Source organism: Xyrauchen texanus, chromosome 27, assembly GCF_025860055.1.
Source record: "Xyrauchen texanus isolate HMW12.3.18 chromosome 27, RBS_HiC_50CHRs, whole genome shotgun sequence".
NCBI classification, from domain to species: domain Eukaryota; kingdom Metazoa; phylum Chordata; class Actinopteri; order Cypriniformes; family Catostomidae; genus Xyrauchen; species Xyrauchen texanus.
This window is the reverse complement of record NC_068302.1, coordinates 14,245,959-14,269,303: the sequence shown is the minus strand read 5'-3', so window position 1 is coordinate 14,269,303 and position 23,345 is coordinate 14,245,959. Positions and strand designations below refer to the sequence as shown.

General features: G+C 40.0%; 1 protein-coding gene across 1 annotated transcript in view; it reads left to right on the top strand.

The window, feature by feature from the left end:
- Nucleotides 1–2,215: 2,215 nt before the first annotated feature.
- The window catches only part of gpat2 (glycerol-3-phosphate acyltransferase 2, mitochondrial), a 50,520-nt gene continuing 29,390 nt past the window's right edge, over nucleotides 2,216–23,345 (top strand). Inside the window, exons 1-6 of the mRNA XM_052094472.1 lie at nucleotides 2,216–2,281; nucleotides 6,675–6,785; nucleotides 19,324–19,397; nucleotides 20,361–20,471; nucleotides 21,108–21,242; nucleotides 22,649–22,748. Coding sequence (XP_051950432.1) covers nucleotides 2,216–2,281; nucleotides 6,675–6,785; nucleotides 19,324–19,397; nucleotides 20,361–20,471; nucleotides 21,108–21,242; nucleotides 22,649–22,748 — 597 coding nt within the window. The remainder of the gene's footprint in view (nucleotides 2,282–6,674; nucleotides 6,786–19,323; nucleotides 19,398–20,360; nucleotides 20,472–21,107; nucleotides 21,243–22,648; nucleotides 22,749–23,345) is intronic.

Sequence of the window (23,345 nt, the reverse complement as noted above, 5' to 3'; positions counted from 1 at the left end):
TACAAGTGCACAGTGTTTAAATTGGCTTCTGTTGGGAGGGGGAGCCCTAATTTACGGTGAATGGTCATCATTCTAAATCCCGCCGTAAAATGACTTAATGTGTTTTTACACCAAAGGGGCTCTTTTTCCAGTATTAATGTGCAAGTTAGGGTTGAGTAGTTATTCAAACAAAGACAAATACTTTACAATTCACTTATTTTATTATTATTTTTTATCTTGAATGTTAACAGGCAGGCAATGGATTTCACCCTCGGAAAATTTATGAAATGAACATGTTTGAAAATATTGCAAGCCAGAGACGAATATTTAAATGTATTTTTTATTTGTGCAATTTAGAAACGTTGAAGTCCCGTCGCACCTGAATGTTAATGTAACTCATGCAGTAATTATTTATCATATTCATGCAGCCTGTGTTATTCTGTTGAGTGTTGAAAAACCATCAAGGAGAAACGCATCATGACAAGTTTTAGAAAGAAAATAAAGAGTAAACTCGTCCGCTTTGCGACAAACATTAGTCGTTCTATACATTTTTTTTAATTATTATTCAAACTGAATAATAAATGAACAGGGAAGTAGAGTTGGCAAAATAAATGTATAATCTCTGCCTTTATTGAGTTTTTAATGCCTGATAGAAAAGTATCTATCTTTGTAGAGCAATACAATTCTTTAGGCAATTGCAGAATAGTCCCATTAGTCTTTCCTTCTGTGTATAAAAATGTAATATTAGGTAACAAATGTCATAATAATGGGCCCATATAAGTACAGTTTCTGTAGATTTTGACATCAACAACAAAAATAATGTCACTTAATGCATGTTCATGTACTGAAAAACCATGAACAAAACTATACTATATAAAAGGAAATGCAACTCAGGATCCATTAAATACAGGTTATGTTTAATCTATGGCAGGTCGACACTTGATGTCCAATATAAAATCTGTCCTGAAGTAAAAACCAGTTGAGAAACACTGAGATAAAGTTACAGACAGGAGCAGGATATATTCGATCACTCTAGCCGTTAGCGGGTTTCCATGGTAACGTCGCTGTTATGCTTAGAATTGTGACAGTTTTCCCTTGGTGGCTGTGGGCGGGGTGCTGAATCAGCGATTAATGCATTTATGACGTCTGATAATTCCATGTAGCCTGGGTGTCTCTGTGTATATTATTCAGTCTCATATGCCATGTATTTGTCAGGAGTCAGGAGATTAAAAATAATTCAAGTGGAATAACAATATTTGGTGCTGAAGGAGACGGAGCTGAGCTCCGGCAGGGTGTGTTGTGGACCCGAGGAGGTGGAGCTGCGCTCCGGTGCGCTCCGGCCCAATTTAACCTCTGCAAGTGCACATGGGGACAAAGATCTTTTTGGAGAAGTGTCCTCTGGTCTAATGAAACAAAAATGTTTCAAAATGTTTGGCCATAATGACCATCATTGTGTTTGGAGTAAAAAGGGTGAGGCTTGTGGGTGTATCATCATGTTATGGGGGTGCTTTGCTGCAGGAGGGACTGGTGCACTTCACAAAATTGATGGCATCATGAGGAAGGAAAATTATGTGGATGTATTGCAGCAGCATCTCAAGACATCAGTCAGGAAGTTAAAGTTCGGTCGCAAATGAGTCTTCCAAATGGACAATGACCCCAAGCGCACCTCCAAAGTTGTGGCAAAATGGCTGAAGGACAGCAGAGTCAAGGTATTGGAGTGGCCATCACAAATCCCTAACTTGCCTCAGTCCGATAGACCATTTGTGGACAAAACTGAAAAGGCATGAGGGTTACACCAGTGCTATCTGGAGGAATGGGCCAAAATTCCAGCAATTGAGAAGCTTGTGGAAGGCTACCCAAAACGTTTGAATCTAACAATTTAAAGGCAATGCTACCAAATACTAACACCACCCACTAGGAATGTGATGAAAGAAATAAAAGCTGAAATTAATCATTCTCTCTACCATTATTCTGACATTTCACATTCTTAAAGTAGTGATCCTAACTGACCTAAGACAGAGAATGAGTTCTACGATTAAATGTCAATAAAAACTTAGGTTAAACTAAGGTGTATAAACTTCTGACTTCAACTGTATATCGTCATATTGCCTAGCTCTATTGAATTCTCAAAGCTACTATCTTAATAAACCGTACACACTTTTTATAATCTTAGACACCGCTATTTCTTCTTTAGGATACCTTCTGATAGTGGGGCAGTAAATTGATCCTAAGAAACATGGATCTGGCCAGTGGAAAAACCTCCAGTGAAAGTGCTCATGCTTTCCAGCCAAAACATCCTGCGGTAAGCTCTTTCACATCACAAAACACAATTTACTATATCATATGAGTTTAGAACAGAACAGATGTCCAAAACCTGCAGAAATGTTAGATTAGATGCAATTAACTTAAGGCTAAGACTGCTATCTACAGAGGTTATAGTTAAAATTTTTCTGAAGACAGAATGTTTTCTTCATCTGGGCAGTACCTTGGAATTAACTAAAGCTGTATTTCATCTCATCAATAATCTTGTATTTTTCAGACCATGTCAGTCATTTTTAGACTCCATTGTCAATTTAAAGGAATATTCCGGGTTTAATACAAATTAAGCTAAATCGACAGCATTCTTGGTATGGCTGAACGATTAACCAAAATAAAATCGAAATTACCCAATGCGATTTTCAAACCGTGAGGGCTGCGATTTAATTAAATAAATAATTAAAGTCTCAAAGTGCTGGTTTTTACCTGGACTGCATACTAAGAAATGAATAAAGAAATAAATTACTGTTAAATAATAATAATAATAATTGTAAATTATTATAGTAATAATTATTAATATTATTATTATACAATCATATATTTCTATAATCATTTCTTAACATTATTATTATTATTGCAATAATATCATATTCAAGTTGACTGGGTTTAAAACAAATTATGATGAAAAGTGAACTGACCTTTTCACATTGGACAAATTGCAATTTGTTTTTCGAAATAATCGCAACTAGATTTTTTTTGTCCAAATCTTTCAGACCTAATTTGTCGGATAGAAGTCATTTCGAAAAGTTATCCAGTATTTTAACTCCATTGTCATGATGTCGTAATGCCAATAAACCATGTGGGCGTAAATCCCAGAAACTTTTGTGCATTGTAAAGCAGTGTTTCTCAACCACTGGGTCGCCACCCAAAAGTGGGTCACGGATCATTGTCTGCTGGATCACAAGATCTTTTCTGTCTCAAGAACAAATTACCAATCAGATGGATAGAACCGTACATTTGCAGTGTTTGGGGCAACAGTGACCTCTATTGTCGAATTGTGTTCAGGTTTACGTAAAACGACTAAGTAAGAGGCTGCATTTCTCTGACATTAATTATTAGCTTCTAATAATCCATCAGTGCTACGAATCATTCGTTTTAGACAAGGTCTCTCTACATATGTTTCATGTGCTAGCTCCATGCTTTACCATGCTAGACTGAATGCAGTCCAATCTTTGGACATCATCATTTCAGAGCCACAGTCCCAACTAGGGCTGCCACCCATCTTGTAAAATACTGGATCGTCCCGTATTTAAAGATGAAATGATGCATACCGTATCGAGTCAGTGCGGGTGTGATTAGTCCCATATTTAAGCTGGTCCGACGTCATCACCGCAAAATTGTTCAAGATTATTAATTTAACATTGATATTCACTGAAATTTTGACCTACAGTGGTTGGGGACCATCTGAAAACTTCAGTCAGCAGCACCAAAGCTACAAAAACATGTATGTGAAGGCAGGGAGCAGAACTGCAGCCAAGGAACGCTTGTGCCGGTCCAGTTATGGACTGCGGTCCAATCTGATGAGTGATTTCGACATTATCTGCTCCATGAACCGACACACAGAAAGAAACGTTGGAATCAGCACTCCCGTCTAACAGCCTCCCCTCACTAGTAGCAGAACTGCAGCCAAGAAACACTTGCGCCGGTCCATATATGGACTGCGGTCCTTTCTGATCACATTATGGTGTTTATTGTAAAAGTCTGCTCTCCTCGTGCCTGTGGAACAGTTATGTTCAAGAGTTTGAATTCTCATGAATAATGCGGAATAACACTCAGGATCTACAGACGCACATGAGTACTGTCTTACCAATCATACAATGTCTTGTAACTATACTTTCAAGACAGTGAGTATTTTAACGTTTATGGATTGGCACCATTGACTTCCATTGTAAGTGCCTCACTGTAACACAGATTTTTGCTTTTAAAAGAAAAGGAGGGACAAGTAGAAATTCCATTTTGTTGTAAACAACTAATGCCACATGCTGTTGATTGAGTTTAACATGTATTGAACCCTGAATGTTCCTTTAATTAGACTGGACAGTATGAGGACAGTGTGAATACATAGACCGCATAATATCTACAAACATTACATTCATAGCTTTGCTCTTCCCACCTCTCACCATCTACATTCTAGAACATAATTAAATTCATAACTCAGACCAGGTGCAGACAATTACTCTTAAGCACCAACCCATCTTCCTCCCAGCTGTTGTTCGCTGTGTTGGTTTACTCACTAAGAGCTGCTGACATCCTCTTAACCTAAAGAATACTTACATGGATATTAACTCCGATTCAGTCTACTTCAGGCTTCTTGATTCACAGTTCCACAGAAGCTCCTTTCCCGGAAACGCTGATGAAAATGACATCAAATGTATTCCATTTTTGATTGGTTCATTAGTGTCTCCGTATCAGGAAAATTGAAAATGAAAAATTGTATCTGTGTTTATGATGATGGTGATTATCACAATCAAATTCAGAGCACAGCACTAGGTAAGCATAAGGTAACACACACTGCCATTAATGAATGCATATACACGACTGTATCAGCAAAAACACTTAATCACATGGAGCATTTGTGAGCTCAAAACGTTTATATTTTTTTGATATAATCATAACAAGACGTAAATGTACTCACCTGATCAGAAGGAAGGTTTTAAACACTTTCTCAATGAAGTAATAACATTGGATGGTGGATCTACTAAATGCTGAAATGCATGGAAATTATGTAGCTTTTTGAGCAAGGATTCAACAAGCAATTTCCCCTTTTTTTCCCCACTCTATTAAGGTTGGAGAGAAAATGTTCTGCATGGTGCCATAACAAATCCTTACAAATACAAGCATGTGTATAACTGCACAGACAGAATACAGAATTATTTAGTCCAAATTGAGTCCTTTAAAGTTTGATTTTTAAAATGTAAATTATCTTAATGTCTTTTTTTTTGTCCTACCCCTGATGAGTTTTTAAATCATTTTAAAAACTCACATTTAATGAGTTAGTTTGAATTATTTAATCTCTCTCTCTCTCTCTCTCTCTCTCTCTCTCTCTCTCTCTCTCTCTCTCTCTGTAACTCTAATATTTCTTCTTAACCCTTAAAACCAAAGCATTTGATTCTCATCTGGTCTGAAATTTGAGTAGAGCTGGAATAATACAAACATTACAGCCTAGTACAATTCCTCTGCTTGTTAGACTATAATCTTGTGCTTTTATTATGCTTGACCAAAGGCACAGGGTGCCTGTGAGCCCAAGCAGAAACTATTTAGCACAGATGGGAAACTACTATTCAAATGAATGGGAGAAATTGGAATGCCCAACCAAGGAGCTCTAGAGCCCATTGGTCAATGGATGTAGAAATTAAGTCCTACTTTACAGATTAAAGAGCCAATCACCTTTTAGATAGACATCGCCTGTCAATCAACTTGAGAATGACCATGCACATTAGCTATACAAGCTGGAAAAATGACGCTTCTTTGCATAATTTGAGGTAAAGAATCACCATTTATGATACCAGTTTTGTCAGATTTTACTGCTGATTTAAAATATACTCTTCGATCGTAATCTTGACCAACCATTTTTGAGATTTTGGAGTTCCTCTATTCAAGTAGATAGGAGCTGCTCTGGCATGACTGAAAATAGCCTCCCGAGAGCATTCCAAAGATGGCTGACAGTGGACTGACTTGGTAGAAAGACTTTGGCCCAAGCTAATGAAACATTATCAGCAGAAAAATGTTCCATTGAAAAGGAGATTCAATTAATGAACCTGGGTGCTGGAGCCCCCTATCTATTATGCAGCCTTATTTAATAATTGATTACTGTGAGTGATATTTCCCACACAGATGATTAGAGACTATGTAATAGCGTCTGTTGTCTAGATAGCTTTAAATTATGGTAAATCAATTCTGCTGTCTCCAGCCTTGTCTCGTATCTTTCGGCTAAAATGTTATGATTGCTATCAATTTGAATTTATGTCGTCATCAGTGGAAATCTATCAGGAGACATTTGGTTCAGTGCAACGTCTTTGTCACAAAGGCCCAATTTGCTTGCGATTCAATTGCAATACTATTGTAGTAACCACTCATGAATAGATTTCATATATCCTTCCCTGCGCAGTTTGAACTCAAAAACGCCTTTGATGTAGGAAAATGTGAAACAAATTGAGGGATGATAGAAGAGATAAAATGTAAACTTGTTACATTCCTAGCATGGAGAAAAAGGGCCTCACATTGGCTGCAGTATTGTTTCTTATCTCAGCTTGAAATATGTGGAAAAAGTGCTGACACTTTTATCAAGCTCTGTGTAGGTTTCAAATCATCTGTTTATTGTTCTGGCAAACCCTTTTTTATGTTTCTCTGTGTGTTTGTGTGTGTGTTTTCTTTGATAGCTGTCCTGGGGTGTGAAAATCAGGAGGAAGTTAAAAAGTGTGGCTCCTTTCCTGGGCAGGTTCAGACCGCTGGTTGGACAGTGCTGTCACCAATGCACCCCAGAGAGTCTGGTGAGAAAACGAGAGGGATGAAAGGATTATTTGAAAATAATAAAAGGAAAAACGGGGAGAGTTAGATGGGGAAGTACACAGGTTTATGCTCACCTGAAAACCCCAGACATTGCTTTCACAAACCCATATCATGAAGGACGATCAAAGGGATTTCTGACCGCATGTGAACATGTGATTTACGGTAGGAATAGCAAGAAAAAGGGATTAGGAGTGAGAGAAAAATAATGAACACTCAAGAGCATAGTTTCCCCTGTGCTATGAAGAGCTTTTCAGAAAACTGCAGATGACTAAGATTGTTTCCAGCAGCACTGGTCCTAGCAGATAGATCTTGCTAAAAGCTGGGTGCAGGGCTAATGGAGCAGTAATCACAGGGTTATTGGATTGAATACCCTCCTGAATTTATCTATTAATCTAAACAATCTCAGACTAGCCACCTAGATAAATCCCATAACTGTCCTGTATTGTTTTTTTTTTGTTTGTTTTTTTAAAAAAGTAATTTAAAAACATGTACATGTATGTTTTTTTAACGCCATGGCAAATAAATCTGTAACACTATACAATAAGGTTCCATTTGTTAATATGAACTAATAATGAACAATAATTTTACAGCATTTATTAATCTTGGTTAATGTTAATTTTAACAGTGCATTCATAAAGTGTTCAGATCCCTTATGTAAAATACTTTATATATACAGTGGGTACGGAAAGTATTCAGACCCCCTTAAATTTTTCACTCTTTGTTATATTGCAGCCATTTGCTAAAATCATTTAAGTTCATTTTTTTTCCTCATTATTGTACACACAGCACTCCATATTGACAGAAAAACACAGAATTGTTGACATTTTTGCACATTTATTAGAAAAGAAAAACTGAATTATCACATGGTCCTAAGTATTCAGACCCTTTGTTCAGTATTTAGTAGAAGCACCCTTTTGATCTAATACAGCCATGAGTCTTTTTGGGAAAGATGCAACAAGTTTTTCACATCTGGATTTGGGTATCCTCTGCCATTCCTCCTTGCAGATCCTCTCCAGTTCTGTCAGGTTGGATGGTCAACGTTGGTGGACAGCCATTTTCAGGTCTCTCCAGAGATGCTCAATTGGGTTTAAGTCAGGGCTCTGGCTGGGCCATTCAAGAACAGTCACGGAGTTGTTGTGAAGCCACTCCTTCGTTATTTTAGCGGTGTGCTTAGGGTCATTGTCTTGTTGGAAGGTGAACCTTTGGCCCAGTCTGAGGTCCAGAGCACTCTGGAGAAGGTTTTCGTCCAGGATATCTCTGTACTTGGCCGCATTCATCTTTCCCTCGATTGCAACCAGTCGTCCTGTCCCTGCAGCTGAAAAACACCCCCACAGCATGATGCTGCCACCACCATGCTTCACTGTTGAGACTGTATTGGACAGGTGATGAGCAGTGCCTGGTTTTCTCCACATACTGCTTAGAATTAAGGCCAAAAAGTTCTATCTTGGTCTCATCAGACCAGAGAATCTTATTTATCACCATCTCGGAGTCCTTCAGGTGTTTTTTAGCAAACTCCATGCAGGCTTTCATGTGTCTTGCACTGAGGAGAGGCTTCCGTCGGGCCACTCTGCCATAAAGCCCCGACTGGTGGTTGGTGCAGTGATGGTTGACTTACTACAACTTTCTCCCATCTCCCGACTGCATCTCTGGAGCTCAGCCACAGTGATCTTTGGGTTCTTCTTTACCTCTCTCACCAAGGCTCTTCTCCCCCGATAGCTCAGTTTGGCCGGACGGCCAGCTCTAGGAAGGGTTCTGGTCGTCCCAAACGTCTTGGCTGCAGAAATTTTTTTGTAACCTTGGCCAGATCTGTGCCTTGCCACAATTCTGTCTCTGAGCTCTTCAGGCAGTTCCTTTGACCTCATGATTCTCATTTGCTCTGACAAGCACTGTGAGCTGTAAGGTCTTATATAGACAGGTGTGTGGCTTTCCTAATCAAGTCCAATCAGTATAATCAAACACAGCTGGACTCAATTGAATGTGTAGAACCATCTCAAGGGTGATCAAAAGAAATGGACAGCACCTGAGTTAAATATATGAGTGTCACAGCAAAGGGTCTGAATACTTAGGACCATGTGATATTTCAGTTTTTCTTTTTTAATAAATGTGCAAAAATGTCAACAATTCTGTGTTTTTCTGTCAATATGGGGTGCTGTGTGTACAATAATGAGGAAAAAAATGAACTTCAATGATTTTAGCAAATGGCTGCAATATAACAGAGTGAAAAATTTAAGGGGGTCTGAATACTTTCCGTACCCACTATAAATTATTGTTTTCACATCAATGTACACTCCATACCCCATAATGGCGAAGCAAAAAACAGATTTTTGTTTTTTTTGGAAAGGCACACATACCTATGTACGGTCTTATAGTTGAAAATGCATATCAGAGCAAAAACCAAACCATGAGGTCAAAGAAACTGCCTGCAGAGCTCAGAATCTGGGGAAGGTTACAAAAAGTTTTAGCTGCATTAAAGGTTCCCAAGAGCACAGTGGCCTCCATAATTCTTAAATGAAAGAAGTTTGATACAACCAGGACTCTTCCTAGAGCTGGTTGCCTGACCAAACTGAGCAATCGGGTGAGAAACCGATCTGGGCTTTATGACAGAGTGGCCAGATAGAAGTCTCTACTCGGTGCAGGAGACATGAAAGCCTGCTTGGAATTTGCACAAATGCACCTAAATTACTCTCAGATTGTGAGAAACAAGATTCTCTGGTCTGATGAAATGAAGATTGAACTGTTTGGACTCAATACTCAACTAAATGGACATCATGTCTGGAAAAAACCAGGCACTGCTCATCACCTGCACAATACCATCCCAACGGTGAAGCATGGTGGTGGTAGCATCATGCTGTGGGGGTATTTTTCACTAGCAGGGACTGGTCAGGGTTGAAGGAAAGCTGAATGCTGCAAAATACAGATATATTCTTAATGATAACCTGGTCCAGAGCACTCAGGACGTCAGACTGGGCAGAATGTTAACCTTGAATGGCCTCTGGAGAGACCTGAAAATGGCTGTCCATTGACGGTTCCCATTCAAACTGACAGAGCTGGAGAGGATCTGCAGATAAGAATGGCACAAAATCCCCAAATCCAGGTTTGCAAAGCTTGTTGCATCATACCCAAAAATACTTGAGGCTGTAATCACTGCCAAAGGTGCTTCAACTAAGTGAAGGGTCTGAATACTTATGTCAATGTGATATTTCAGTTTTTTCTTTTTAATAAATGTGCAAAGTTATCAAAAAACAGTTTTTTGCTTTTTCATTATGGGGTATGGAGTGTACATTGATGTGAAAAAAAATGAAGGGGTCTGAATAATTTATGAATGCACTATATACTAATACATTTTTAAAATCAAAAGTTGTAGATGTTAACATTAGTTAATGCACTATGAACGAATAATGAACAATTGTATTTTTGTTAACTAACATTAACCAGGGGTGTAAAGAAACAAATGACAAATAGTCACGTTACTGTATTTAAGTAGTTTTTCCCAGGAATTGTACTTTTAAGTAGTTTACATTTTTTATACTTTTACTTGAGTACATTTTAAGTGCTGTAACTGTAGTTTAATGCACTATTTTCCCACCGTCTGTGTTCGCTACTTCCTTGTCCTGATTTTATTTATATCCATCAATGTGATTGGCTAGGCAGAGTCTCGTTACTCTTGTCAAATCAAATCATACGAAAAAAATTTAGGTGCAGCTGTAGATCTGGTGCTGTCTATTATGGATGTGGAGGATGCCTCAAGCACATTTCAACACCTGAACATCACGGCCGCACCTAAAAGGGCTTTTCGCCGTGAAAAAGGCCAATTGCTTGACTGTGTCATGTGAGTTTAACTTGCTCAAGCCAGATATCAGCATTAATCCTTCCTTTAATTTTAAGAAACATGTCAAGGTAAATTTAATATTTCTGTTTACTAGATTCTGTGTGTCTATAATGTAGCCAGTAATTTACTCTATCACCGAGATTATTGGGTTGATGTGAGAAATTAAGGCGATGTTAACAATAGGGCTGGGCAATTAAAACAATCTTGATGTTTATCTGAAAAAAAAAAAAACAGAGAAATGTTTTCTATTGATGTTGAACTTTTGAGTAATTTTCTATATTTAGCCTATGTTCTATATCTAGAACAGGGGTGTTCATTACATCGATCGCAATAGCAAGACAACGCTAGTTACGTATGTAACTGTGGTTCTGTGAATTCCGGATGACCGCCAGAGGCAGTGCAAAGCACTAGTGGATAAATCGCTGCGCCAGCTAGATAGATCGAGAAAAATATAACAACAAAGTCACGTCATGACGCAGACCGAGACGCAAGGATATAACCCACAGCGACTCGGTGCCCAGCCTCAGAATGCTTTCTCGCGCATTCCGAGTGACGAGGGACTCTGGCGGTCATCCGAATTCACAGAACCACAGTTACATACGTAACTAGCGTTCTGTTTCATTCCTACTGACCGCCAGAGGCAGTGCAAAGCACTAGTGGATGACGCATATCAACACAGTCATGAGGAATGCCACCCACCTGTAACATCAGGGTTGCTCCAGAAGGACTGCAGAGCTCACATCATGGGAAGCAGCCACGTTAACCTTGTAGAACCTCGCGAAGGTACATGGAGAAGACCAGGTAGCAGCTTCGCAGACATCTGCCAAGGAAACTCCCCGTAAAGTGGCCCAGGATGAAGACACGGCCCTCGTGGAGTGACAAGTAACACCCCTGGTAAGGGCAGATGAGATTTATTGTACGCCAACTTTATCGTCTCGACAATCCAGCGTGATAACCTCTGTTTGGACAAAGGTGCACCCTTGCGTACCTCACCATAACAGACAAATAACTGATCCGTTTGTCTGAAAGAAGCGGTAGACTTAACATAGCACTTTAAAGCTCAGTACAGGACACAGAAGATGAGACCCCCCATCTATATCTGTGTGTGATTGGAAGGCGGCTGAAAAGCAGCCAGATGAATAGACTGATTCACAAATTGTGGTAACAAAACTTTAGGGAGAAAGGCTGGATTAGGCCGAAGAATGACCCCAGAATCCTCTGGTAACCAGCGTAAACACATATCGCTCACTGACAAGGCATGAAGTTCACCAACGCGTTTAGTGGAAGCAACGGCCAACAAAAAAGACACTTTTAAGGACAACCACTTAATATCTGCAACAGCTAACGGCTCAAATGGTAATGTACAAAGGGACTCTAGAACAAGCGGTAAGTCCCACACAGGAAAGGGAGTAGAACGAACAGGCTTCAAACGCCTCGCTCCCTTTAGAAAACTACAAACAAGGTTATGAGACCCAAGGGATGCACCACAAACTGGGTCGTGATAAGCCGATATGGCAGCAACATAAACTTTTAAAGTGGAGGCCGCCCTGTTGTTGTCAAATAGATGCTGCAAGAAACTCAGAACTGTCGGCACAGTACAGTGAACTGGGTCAATTCCTTGATCCCCACACCAAGAAGAAAATATCCTCCAACGAGCAGCATAAAGCTGTCGTGTTGAAGGAGCCCTAGCGTTGCCGATAGTGTTCACTACTGCTGGTTCACAATCCATTAACTGTGATCTGGACCCAAGGGCCAAACCCAGAGCTGAAGACGAGTTGGATCTGGGTGCCAAACACGGCCGTTCATCTGAGAAAGAAGGTCCCGTCTGGTGGGAAGCTGCCATGGTTCAGCCCTGCAACAGACTCAGAAGGAGAGGAAACCATAGCCTGGATGGCCATCGAGGTGCCACTAAAAGCACCCTGTGCTTGTAAAGGAATATACGATGTAATGTTTCCCACAGAAGTGGAAATGGAGGGAACGCATACAATAGGCAACTCGGCCATTTGTGGGCTAAAGCATCCTGCCCCAACGGGCTGGACATCTCGGTTCTCGCGAACCACAAGCGGCAATGAGTGGTCATTTCTGATGCAAACAGGTCGACCTCTGCCTTGCCAAACTGTTGCCAAATCAACTGCACTACATCCTGGTGAAGTCTCCATTCTCCGGGAGCAGCAGATCCCTGGACAGAGCATCTGCCACTTGATTGTCCAATCCCGAAGATGAACTGCCCTTAATGAGGCCAGCCGGCCCTGAGACCATGTGAGGATCTTGCGAGTTAGCATTAAAGATGCAAGAGACCTGGTGCCGCCCTGATGATTCAAATGAAAGACCGTCGACGTGTTGTCGGACCGGACAAGCACATGACGACCCATCAGGTTTGGTAAGAAGTGTTGTAGAGCTAAGTACACTGCCTTCAACTCCAGGATGTTGATATGTTCTAAGGCCTCCCTGGGTGACCAGTGACCACCAATTCCCCTCTGGTTCCACGTTGCCCCCCATCCTGTTAGTGAAGCATCTGTCGTGATCACTTCCCGGCGAGAGGGTACCACCCCTAGAGGCACACCGGCTTTTAGAAATGTTACCTTTTTCCAGGGTTTCAATGCACGGACACAGGCCGGCTAAACGACAATCATACAATGGCGATGTCTTGCTGGATCTAGCCCCAAGCTGTTGCTCCACCTCTGAAGAGGCCTGAGGTGAAGCAAGCCCAAGGGGATCACGGTGCAGCGGCCGCTAACATCCCCATTAGTTGCAGAAGAACACCATAAGTAAGTTTTGTCCCCTGACCGAAACGAGTCAGTAACTGACAAATATTGTCTGTTCGTGCGTGAGACAATGTGGCAGACATTGTGATTGAATTGAGTGTTATTCCTATGAAGGTTATGGTCTGTACTGGAACCAGATGACTCTTTGTGCCGTTCACAGTAAGGCCCAACCTCTGGATATGTTCCAGCACAATCCTGGTGTTGTGTAACGCATGCCGTCTTGTTGGGGCACAGAGCAGCCAATCGTCTAAATAGGGCAGAATCCTCATGCCCTTGGACCAAAGAGGAGACAGGGCCGCACTCATGCATCTTGTGAAAACACGAGGAGCCAGAGATAGACCGAATGGTAGAACTCTGAACTGATAGGCTTGATTCCGAAAGCTGAATCTTAGGAACTTCCTGTGGTGGGGAGCAACGGGAACATGGAAGTAAGCGTCCTTCAAGTCCACACTCACGAACCAGTCTCCTTTCGTCACAGATCGAAGAACGTCGACTGTGCGTAACATTCGGAAAGGAAGAGACTTCAAGAACACGTTTAGGCGTCTCAGGTCCAGAACTGGACGAAAACCTCCATCTTTCTTTGGAACAAGGAAGTACGTGGAGTAAAACCCGTCCCTCTGACTGAGGGGAAGAACTTTTTCTATGGCTCCTTTCAGTAACAGTGAATGAATTTCTAAGGAAAGGGCCATTGAACTGGTTACATCTTTGACAACTGTCGGAAAGATTCCTGAAAACTTCGGAGGCCGGCGTCGGAATTGTAGAGTGTATCCTCTGCTCAAAGTCGCCAGAACCCAGGGGTCGGACACTGTATTTTCCCAGTAATGTAGATGCTGGACAGTGAAACGACCGACCACCGGCCCCATAGCTTCAGGGTTTTTGGCCTCTGCCTTTAGGACCCGTGGGGGCGCTGACGTGGTCTCCCCTGCTGGTGACGGTGAAACGGGCGACGTCCCTGAGCCTCCTCTGCACCTCTATGCTGCCGTGGAGCCTGAAGCTGAGAAATGTCCGGCTGCCGCGACTCGATGCTCTGAGCCCAGATAGTGTGGGCGAGCCGGAGTCAGAGGCACTCTAAAAGGTGGTGCTCGTGGAACCTGAGTCAGTTGTCGTGTGGCTTCTGACAACTTCATTCTCTTCTCCAATACCTCAGAAACATTGGGGCCAAAAAGATGTCCTGGTACAATTGGCAGTTCTCTCAGTGTCTTCTTACAATCTTCAGGTAGCTTTGCCTGAGCAAGCCATACCTGACGCCGGGCTGTTAGGAGGGTCGCTGAAAGTGTCCCAAGTTCCCGAGTCACATGACCCATAGTCAACAGAGCCGTCTGTAAGAACTGAGATGCAGAAGCGCCAACGCTCGCTGACTCTAATGTGTTGCTGCAGGCAAGGAGCAGCTGGCAGATAGTATTCTCAGCTCGAGTTATATAGGCTACCGACTCGTATGCCTTCTTTAAGAAAGTGTCAGTACGTCCGCATTGTGCACTTGGGCAGCGTACATTGCCTCTTAGAGCCTCATCTGGTGATACAACCAAAGCTGCAACTGGCTGTTCAATTGCAGGTGCCCGTCCTACCCCAATGGAGTCAGCCTCAGCCATTGTGGCAAGAGTGCGGGCTGTCTTTGACCTCCTCTTAGGCACATTGGGACTGGTAAGTGCACTGGAGAATTCTGTCACAAAATCCTTACACGGTGGCATTGTGAACACATTACTATCAGCAGCTTGTCTGAAGAACACATTGGTTTGAATGGGTTGGACAGGTGATTTGTCAAGACCCAAACGAGCCACTGCCATCTGCAGAACAGATAACACATCATCTGGAGAAGATGGGCCTGCGCCCGATGAATGTACAGACCCACCGCTCGAGCCACCTGTAGCATATAGGTTAGAAAAAACATCGTTTGGGAGGGTGGGTTGTATGTCAGGTTCCACCGATTCTCCATCAAGAAAATGTGAATTAGACAGCTCATGGAGAGAGCGTCAAAATCTATAGCATGTGGGGTTGGAAATCACTCTCATCCACTGGTGTTTTCTCAGTATGTGGGGCCGACACTGGGGGTTGTAGAGACTGAAGAAGACGTTTCATCTCCATCATTTCTGAAGAGAGAGACGCTACCGTCTTCGATAACAAGTGTTCTGAAGTGTCTATCTGTATTACAGATTTCTTTTTGCTCTGCGGAGCGCCGGCCGCTGCTGACGCTGCGACGCTTTTGAGCGCTGTCGCGGCTGTTGTGCGAGGCAAACAGGCGAATTAATGTCTAACTCAGCAAGGCGAAGCTGTCTCTCTGACATCGGTAGCATACTACATTGCAAACACGGATCAGTCAGGGCCTCCTTTAGATGTTGAGCCCTAAACATGATGGGCAACGATCGTGTCCGTCGTCGGGAAGAAGTGTATTCGGACACAACTTGCATCTTGAGACGGAGATGACAGAGCTATGATCCATGACTCCGTCAATAACACGTCCTCGGTTAGCACCGTAGGCACTTATAACTGTAATAACACCCACCGAAAATTCTATAATGAAACGCTCTTACAAGTACATAAAGTCAAGTCTGCCTTTGGATAGAACCACGAGGCATGCGATGACAAGCACAATGGCAAGTATACAATTAATCTAAGATGTGAAAACAGACATAACGTTATAGGTATGCGGTGGACGCTAACCTAAGCGCGGTCGAAACCAGCCACCAGATAGTACCGTGAAGCACAGAGTATCGCCGACACAACCACAATAATTGTATACACTCACGTAATGGGGAAAAATCCAAGATATCCGTCCTGATGATAGTGTAGAGCGCGCTGTCACAGCTTGAGAGGGCTGAATCCTCGCAACTCAGGAAAGCTGCACGGGACAGCGTGAAAAACAACGACCTATCAAAAGCGAGAAAGCGAAAGAGGCTGGGCACCGAGTCGCTGTGGGTTATATCCTTGCGTCTCGGTCTGCGTCATGACGTGACTTTGTTGTTATATTTTTCTCGATCTATCTAGCTGGCGCAGCGATTTATCCACTAGTGCTTTGCACTGCCTCTGGCGGTCAGTAGGAATGAAACAGAACTTCTGGTGATGATCAAGATAAAATATTAAAGATTTACTTTTTATTTCCTGATGTCTGTAGCTGCATGCTTTTTGATTGACAGGTGGCTAATGTTTGTGCACTAATGCAGCACATGCCTAAATGGTCAAATGCACTTCATAATTCTGCTAATGCCCGTCTTGATGAGGTATTCATGTAAACACAGTCAGTTTGGCCTAAAGTGAACATAAACAGTGGGACAAAAAGCATATTTGCATCAAAATGTAGGACTTGAAGTGCATATGTAACCGAATTGTGCACTGTCTTGTAGGCTATTAAAAAGGCTGTTAATCACACAACAATAACAACAATAAGGAAACGAGAAAAACACTCACTGCTTTGGGCTGAATAACTTGAGTAGCTTTAAAAGTATTAATGTAATAGAATAAAATGGTGACATATTTAATAATAATGTTTTTTTTAATAATACCAACCCCTGATGTAGAGAGTGTGTTAATTTGTATAATAAATTACCAGAAAATAGAGATGATAAAATTATTTATAATTATGCTTAGCCTTTATCAAGTTTTTTTCTAATGCCTGATAGAAAAGTATCACCATTTGCAGAGCAATACTTCAAAAGAATATTCCACCAGTCACAAACTTCAGAAAATTGTGTATCATGCATTAGGATGAGAACACAGCTATTTCTGGGCTTAAAAGATACCAGAACTAAATCAATGTTGAACACTGCATCTCAAAAGAAGGACAATGTGGCCCCCCATGTGCTACTTAAAGAAATAGTTCACTAACAATTGAAAATTCTCTTATCATTTACTCACCCTCATGTCATCTGTCTATGACTTTCTTTCTTCAGAACACAAATGAAGATTTTTAGAAGAATATTTCAGCTCTGTAACTCCATTCAATACAAGTGAATGGATACCAACATTTTGATGCTCCAAAAAGTACATAAAGTCAACACAGAAGTAATACATAAAGCTCCAGTGGTTTAATCCATGACTTCAGAATTGATATGACAGGTGTGGGTGAGAAACAGATCGATATTAAGTATTATGCATGAAGAATGTGAATCACCAAAAACAAAAGAAGAAAGTGAAAGTGGAGATTGACTTAGCAGGGAAGAGAATTTATAGTAAAAATGTACTTGAATATTGATCTGTTTTGCACCCAACCTATCATATCTCTTCAGAAAACATGGATTTAATCACTGGATTCACATTGATTAGGCTACTTTTATGCTGACTAATGTGATTTTTGGAGCTTCAACTTCAAATGCCTTAACCATTTAAGCTCTAATTGTCCCTCAGATTTTTTTTATCAGAATATTAATAATTACAGTATTGACCAACAAAAAATAAGTATTGTTGTTAAGTTTTGAAGCTGTACTTAACAATTTATGTAGGCATTATGACTAAAACTGTTTAGGCAAGTTTTGTTGAAAACCTCTCAAAGAGTAGAATACAACCAGCCTATTTGTTTTACTCAAAAACATAGCGAGTAATAGCCTGTCTGACAAACTTGTTACATGTAAACAGGTGTTGCTTGTAAGCTGCGTTTTTGCTTATAAATTCATGAGAAATAAACCAAACTTATAATATCACAAAACATTACTTGGAGGAGGGGATTCCCGTTAAAACGAGCCCACACACAACGTTATCGGAGGCAAAGATCATTTGATAATCCACACAAAGCACAATGTGCACACAGCACATAATGTGCTATCTGCATAAATCACTTTAGCTCTCTTTAAAGGAATATGATATAAAAATTAAGTCATTATTCACTAAAAATCTTGCCCCTTGCCTTAACTTTTCCTGTCTCATTTACACATATTCAAACTTGCTGCAATGTGAGTGGTCATGAAACGCACAATCAGTGCTGCCTGGCATCGTTAACGTAAAACCTGACGTCTTTACACAGCATATTTAAATACGTGAGGTTTGAGAAATATTGCTGAGGGTGTACATTTTCAGGTTTTCACTCAAATATTAGGTCTGTTCCATAAATTACATGCATTTTAATTTTGGGGAAATCTAACCATTTAATTTTAAGTTGTTCTTGCATCACTGCACAAAACAGAGATTACATGCTCACTGTTATATCGTTTTGCAAAGTTATTCATTTGTTTAGGTTTTTAAATTGCTTGTGATCTTTGTTGAAGCTGTGAAGGCGTTGATTTTGTATCATATTATTCATGGTTGACCTAAATGGCGGCAAAGCATTAGAATGACAGCCAAGAAATCCACATCATTAATCCCCACAACCTATATATTCCTATACAGCCCTTTCAAATATGTCACTTTTAGCTACTTTATGGAGATGAATTGTGCAAAGCTTATGCAGTTGCTTGGAAAAGACCAATTGTATGGTAGTTAACCAACCCTGTCACAGAATTATTTTCTTTACCAAGATCATAACCGAGAAAACAATAATAATAATTCACACTCCATGTTGAAGTGGTGGTGAAGTGGTTATCGCACATGCCACAGACACGTAGTGTGGTGCTTATTAGAGTAATGCAGTTTTCTGTCCAGCCTCTGACATTTTCCCCTCTCACTCTCAATAATTTCATGCCACTTTCCAGATAAAATGGAGATGAAGAAAAAAAGTATCCAGAACTAGTGTTTTTAGTTTAAAATGTTATCAGTTACCAACTGAAGTGCATGTCAACATGTTTTGAGAAACATTTTATTCTGAAGTATTTTTATTTAGTGTGCCATGACTTTGATTTATAGTGTAACTAATAATGTACTATTTTGAATTTTGAAAGCTTTCCATAAAGTGTGTCATTATCTCAGTCTATATAGACATCAAAACAGACTCTCTGAACTTTCTGATGGAGGCTGGTTGGAGCACTCTCCATCGGATTGATCAAAAATCCTCTTGCCACTCAGGGTCTGAAGTTGCTGCGAAACACTCCTCCGCTGGGCTTTCAGAATTTAACGTGTGTGAACGAGAGACACACCAGGTAAGCACATGTCCTTCACTCAACTCCGGCCCTCCCCTCCCCATCCCAGACAATAAAATAAAATGCATCTCAAAACTCCTGCTGAAAACTACTCGAGTGTAATTACTGTTTGTGTTTCTGCCTCACAAGCCTTGTACTTCAGGCGCAAAATAAAAAAACTCTAGATTACTTTGGGGTATTTCTTGCATTTTTTTTAAAGCACACAATGTAGAGCACCGTTCCCTGCCATGTACTTTTGCTTTTGTGAATGGTCTTTGAATCACATCAATATGAGATCCCGGCATGTACTTGCAGTGTTGCCCTGAACAAAGATCTCACATGAAGCTGTCTGTCTAACATTCTGGAAAACGCTTTATTTGGGCAAATAAATGGGATTTGTCTCTCACACATCTAACCACACAAACGGCAATCTGAGTAAGCGCCCAGTTTGTCTTCTCAAACACACCCAGTTCAAAAAGCTTTAGAAGATGGGCACTACAATTCCTTCCAAGGCATTTGATTTGTACTGGTTTAAAGGAATAGTTCACCTAAAAATATAATTATATGGTTCCAAACCCATATTACTTTCTTATGTGGATACAAAACAAGATGTTTGTTAGGATGTTTGGTCTCAATCAACTTTAAAATACAATGAAAGTGAATGGTGACTGAGGCTAACATTCTGCCTAACATCTCATTTTGTATTCCAAGGAAGAAAAAAGTAGTAAAGGTTTGGAACAATATGAGTGTGAGTAAATCATGACAGAATTTAGGTGAATAACCCCTTTAAGAATGAATAGGCCCAAACCATTGGTGGAAGTGAATAAACATTTTGCAGGCTGATTAAGTCACCTATTGTTTATTTGTTAGTGATTATTTCAATTGTGCCAAGGTGAGAGAGACAATATATATCTACCCAATTGTTCCTTTTTATTTTGCTAATTGGGTAAAAGTCACAGGGTACTCATTTGTGTTTGTTTTCAGGTACCGCGGCTGGTTAGTAAGGAGGGTTTGCTGTGTGCTGTTTGTATGGGGTCGTGAAGTTCAGCCCAGCCCTGCTGGAGATAGACTGCACAGAGTTCACAACAGCGAGAGGTATGGCTCACTCGAGCACTCTTTACTGATTAGATGACATGCCACGTGTCACTGAAGCTTGGCAAGAAACATGCTACTCTTTGTCCCATATCAGGGTTTTGCACTATACAGAGTTTTATTTAGAATGCCAGTTCAGTTCCAATTCAGTTGAGGATGCAAAAAGGACGAATAATTGTAAATTGAATTTGAAAATTTGTATTAAAGTGGAAAGAAATGTATATAATGATGTAAGTGTACTTGTAATGATACATTTAATTATTCATTATTAATGCCCCATAAATATGCATTATCACACAAGGAACATGGTGTTTCCAGATTTCCAGAAGCATTAGATTAGATTGTTATTAATTAGTGTTTGAAAGGTCACCTATAGGAAATTTTAATTGTTTTATTTGTATTTCATTATATTTAACTTTTTTGGACCATGGTGGAATGCACTAATTTACTAAATATATAAGCAATAGATTCAAATGAAAGGCCATATATACACGCACTTATCAATTTATTAGGAACACTATGGTCCTAGTAAATTGCCCTACGTGGCCTTCTGCTGTTGTAGCCCATCCACCTTGTGTTTGTTTGTGTGTGTGTATATACATATATGATATGTACACTGTGTGTGTGTGTTTTATCCAGAGTGAGGCAGGCTCTTATGATGGCATGTTCCCCAGATGAAGCCAAAGCAACGGAACTGGTGATGCCTGTGGTCAGACATCATTTAGGCAGACTTGTGGCCCTCATTGAAACCTTCATTTCTCCCACCCTAGTCCGGTCAGATTGAATTTCTGAAATTTCATTCTGGAGACTTTTTTTGTTTCTTTTTAAGATCAAAAGACGTCTCAACGGCTGTTGACAAGCAACATGGAAATGAACTTGTTGTAAATTGTGACATTTTTATATTCACTTCCAGTCAAACGTTTGGATACAATTGACTTGTTTCTCATGAAGCTAAAAACTTTTCGAGCTAAATGCCTGTACTGAAATGCTTTAGTTTCTGTAGAATTTATGTAATTTTAAATGTTTATTTTTACAAAACTTCAATGCTCTTTTCTATTTATGTGCCATCACATCGAACAACTCATTCAAACAACAGAAATAAACTGTAAAATACCAAACCCAGATTCTGTTTCTAGATGTAATAACTAGGAATAAGCAGGTGTGTTCAAACTTCTGACTGGTTGTGTGTGAGTGATTCAGTGATAGCTGTGTCCTGCAGTTTGGCATCCTATACTTCTATATCAGACTATATATAAAATAATAATAATAATTATATATGTGCATATTTAGGACCTCATATTAATTAAGAGACTACGTGAATTATTTACACGATAAAAAATGTGTCATACTGCTGGACAATTTAAGTAAACGGCAATAAAGCTAAAAGGTGATTATAAAGTTTTCACCTGTAAATGTGCCCAAAATATACACCTTCCCTCAAATATGTTACCCTAAATCTTTGTTGAAAAGTTCATGTATAAGGGAAATGTATATTTTACATGTCCTAACTGGAGCCCTAACATACCTTTTTTACAATTGTTTTTTTTTTTGTTTTTGTATTTTATCTTGATCTTATTTTTTTCTTACAAGCACATTTTTAAAAGTACAAGTGTTCCATGCACTCAAAAAGTCATTACCCTTAGTTTAATTGTATAAAGTTTTTACAAGCAATTTAATGTCTTTCATTCAGATGAAGTCAGTTTCATTGAGCCAACATAATTTTGTTGGATTAGGTCAAATTAATGTACTGTAGTAGATTTAACACAACTTCTTTAGGTTCGTCAAACTCAGTTTACTAAGGTTTTATTCAATTAATTTTATGTTGGTCCAACGTTTTTTATTTTCAAATAAATTTGTGTTGTAATCAACGTTATGCCAGAAATGCTGTCGATTTAGCTTAACTTGAATTGAACCCATTAACTTGAAAGCATACGCCTTCAGATCAAACGATTTTTAAGATCATGAGAAACATTTCAGTCAAATGTTTCAAAAGTTTTGACCGGTAGTGTATATGCGGCGGCCATGAAAATGGCATGTATAATAATTAATACAAAAATTTGAAAATGTTTTAAGTAGTTATAAAGTACTGAATTGCTTGTCACAGTACAGAACTCTGCCCATATACACACAGATATTATAAAATGGTTTCTTATCAAACATCCTTTCCCTCTTTTTCTCAGGCTGGTGAGCTTGGTGTTGCTGAAGTTCTTGAGTTTAATGTTCTGTAGTGTGCAGGTTAACCTTAACCAGATGGCAGCTTTACACCGTGCCACACAACTGGTAAAAAACAAACACCCTTTTCTGCTCCAATCACCCTCCATCACCTTCCTCATTCCTTCGCCCCATTCTATCACACACCATTTTTTCACCTTGTTGTCTTCCCTGTAGATGCCCCATCCTTTATGCATTCATTGCCTTCATTCTTTATATAGCTTTTTGGCTTTTGCTGACGACTTCTGCCGCTATTTCCCTTCATCTCACATATTTTCACAATTGCAGTGCTTTCCTGACACAAACTCAATTATGCTTGATTTCTCTCTTTAATGTTGTGAATTAAACTCATGATGCTGATTGCATGAAGGCTGCTCTCTATTTCAAAATGGTCTTTTTGTTTCTGTCTCTTTCTCCCACCCTCTCTCTCGTCCCTTTCTTTCAGTTATCCTGTTTACACATTAATTTTTATTGCAGTCAGCTTTTTCACCCCAGGCTTTTGGTCACACATAGCCCTTTATATGCCTATTAAAGCACACTCTTGATAAGCTTTTTGTACCATATTATATTTTTTGGGGGTGTGTTTGTCTGTGTGATTTCTCAATTTAGTGCAAATGGAATCATGAAACACAACATCAGAGAACCGATTTTAAGACGTCAAAAGTA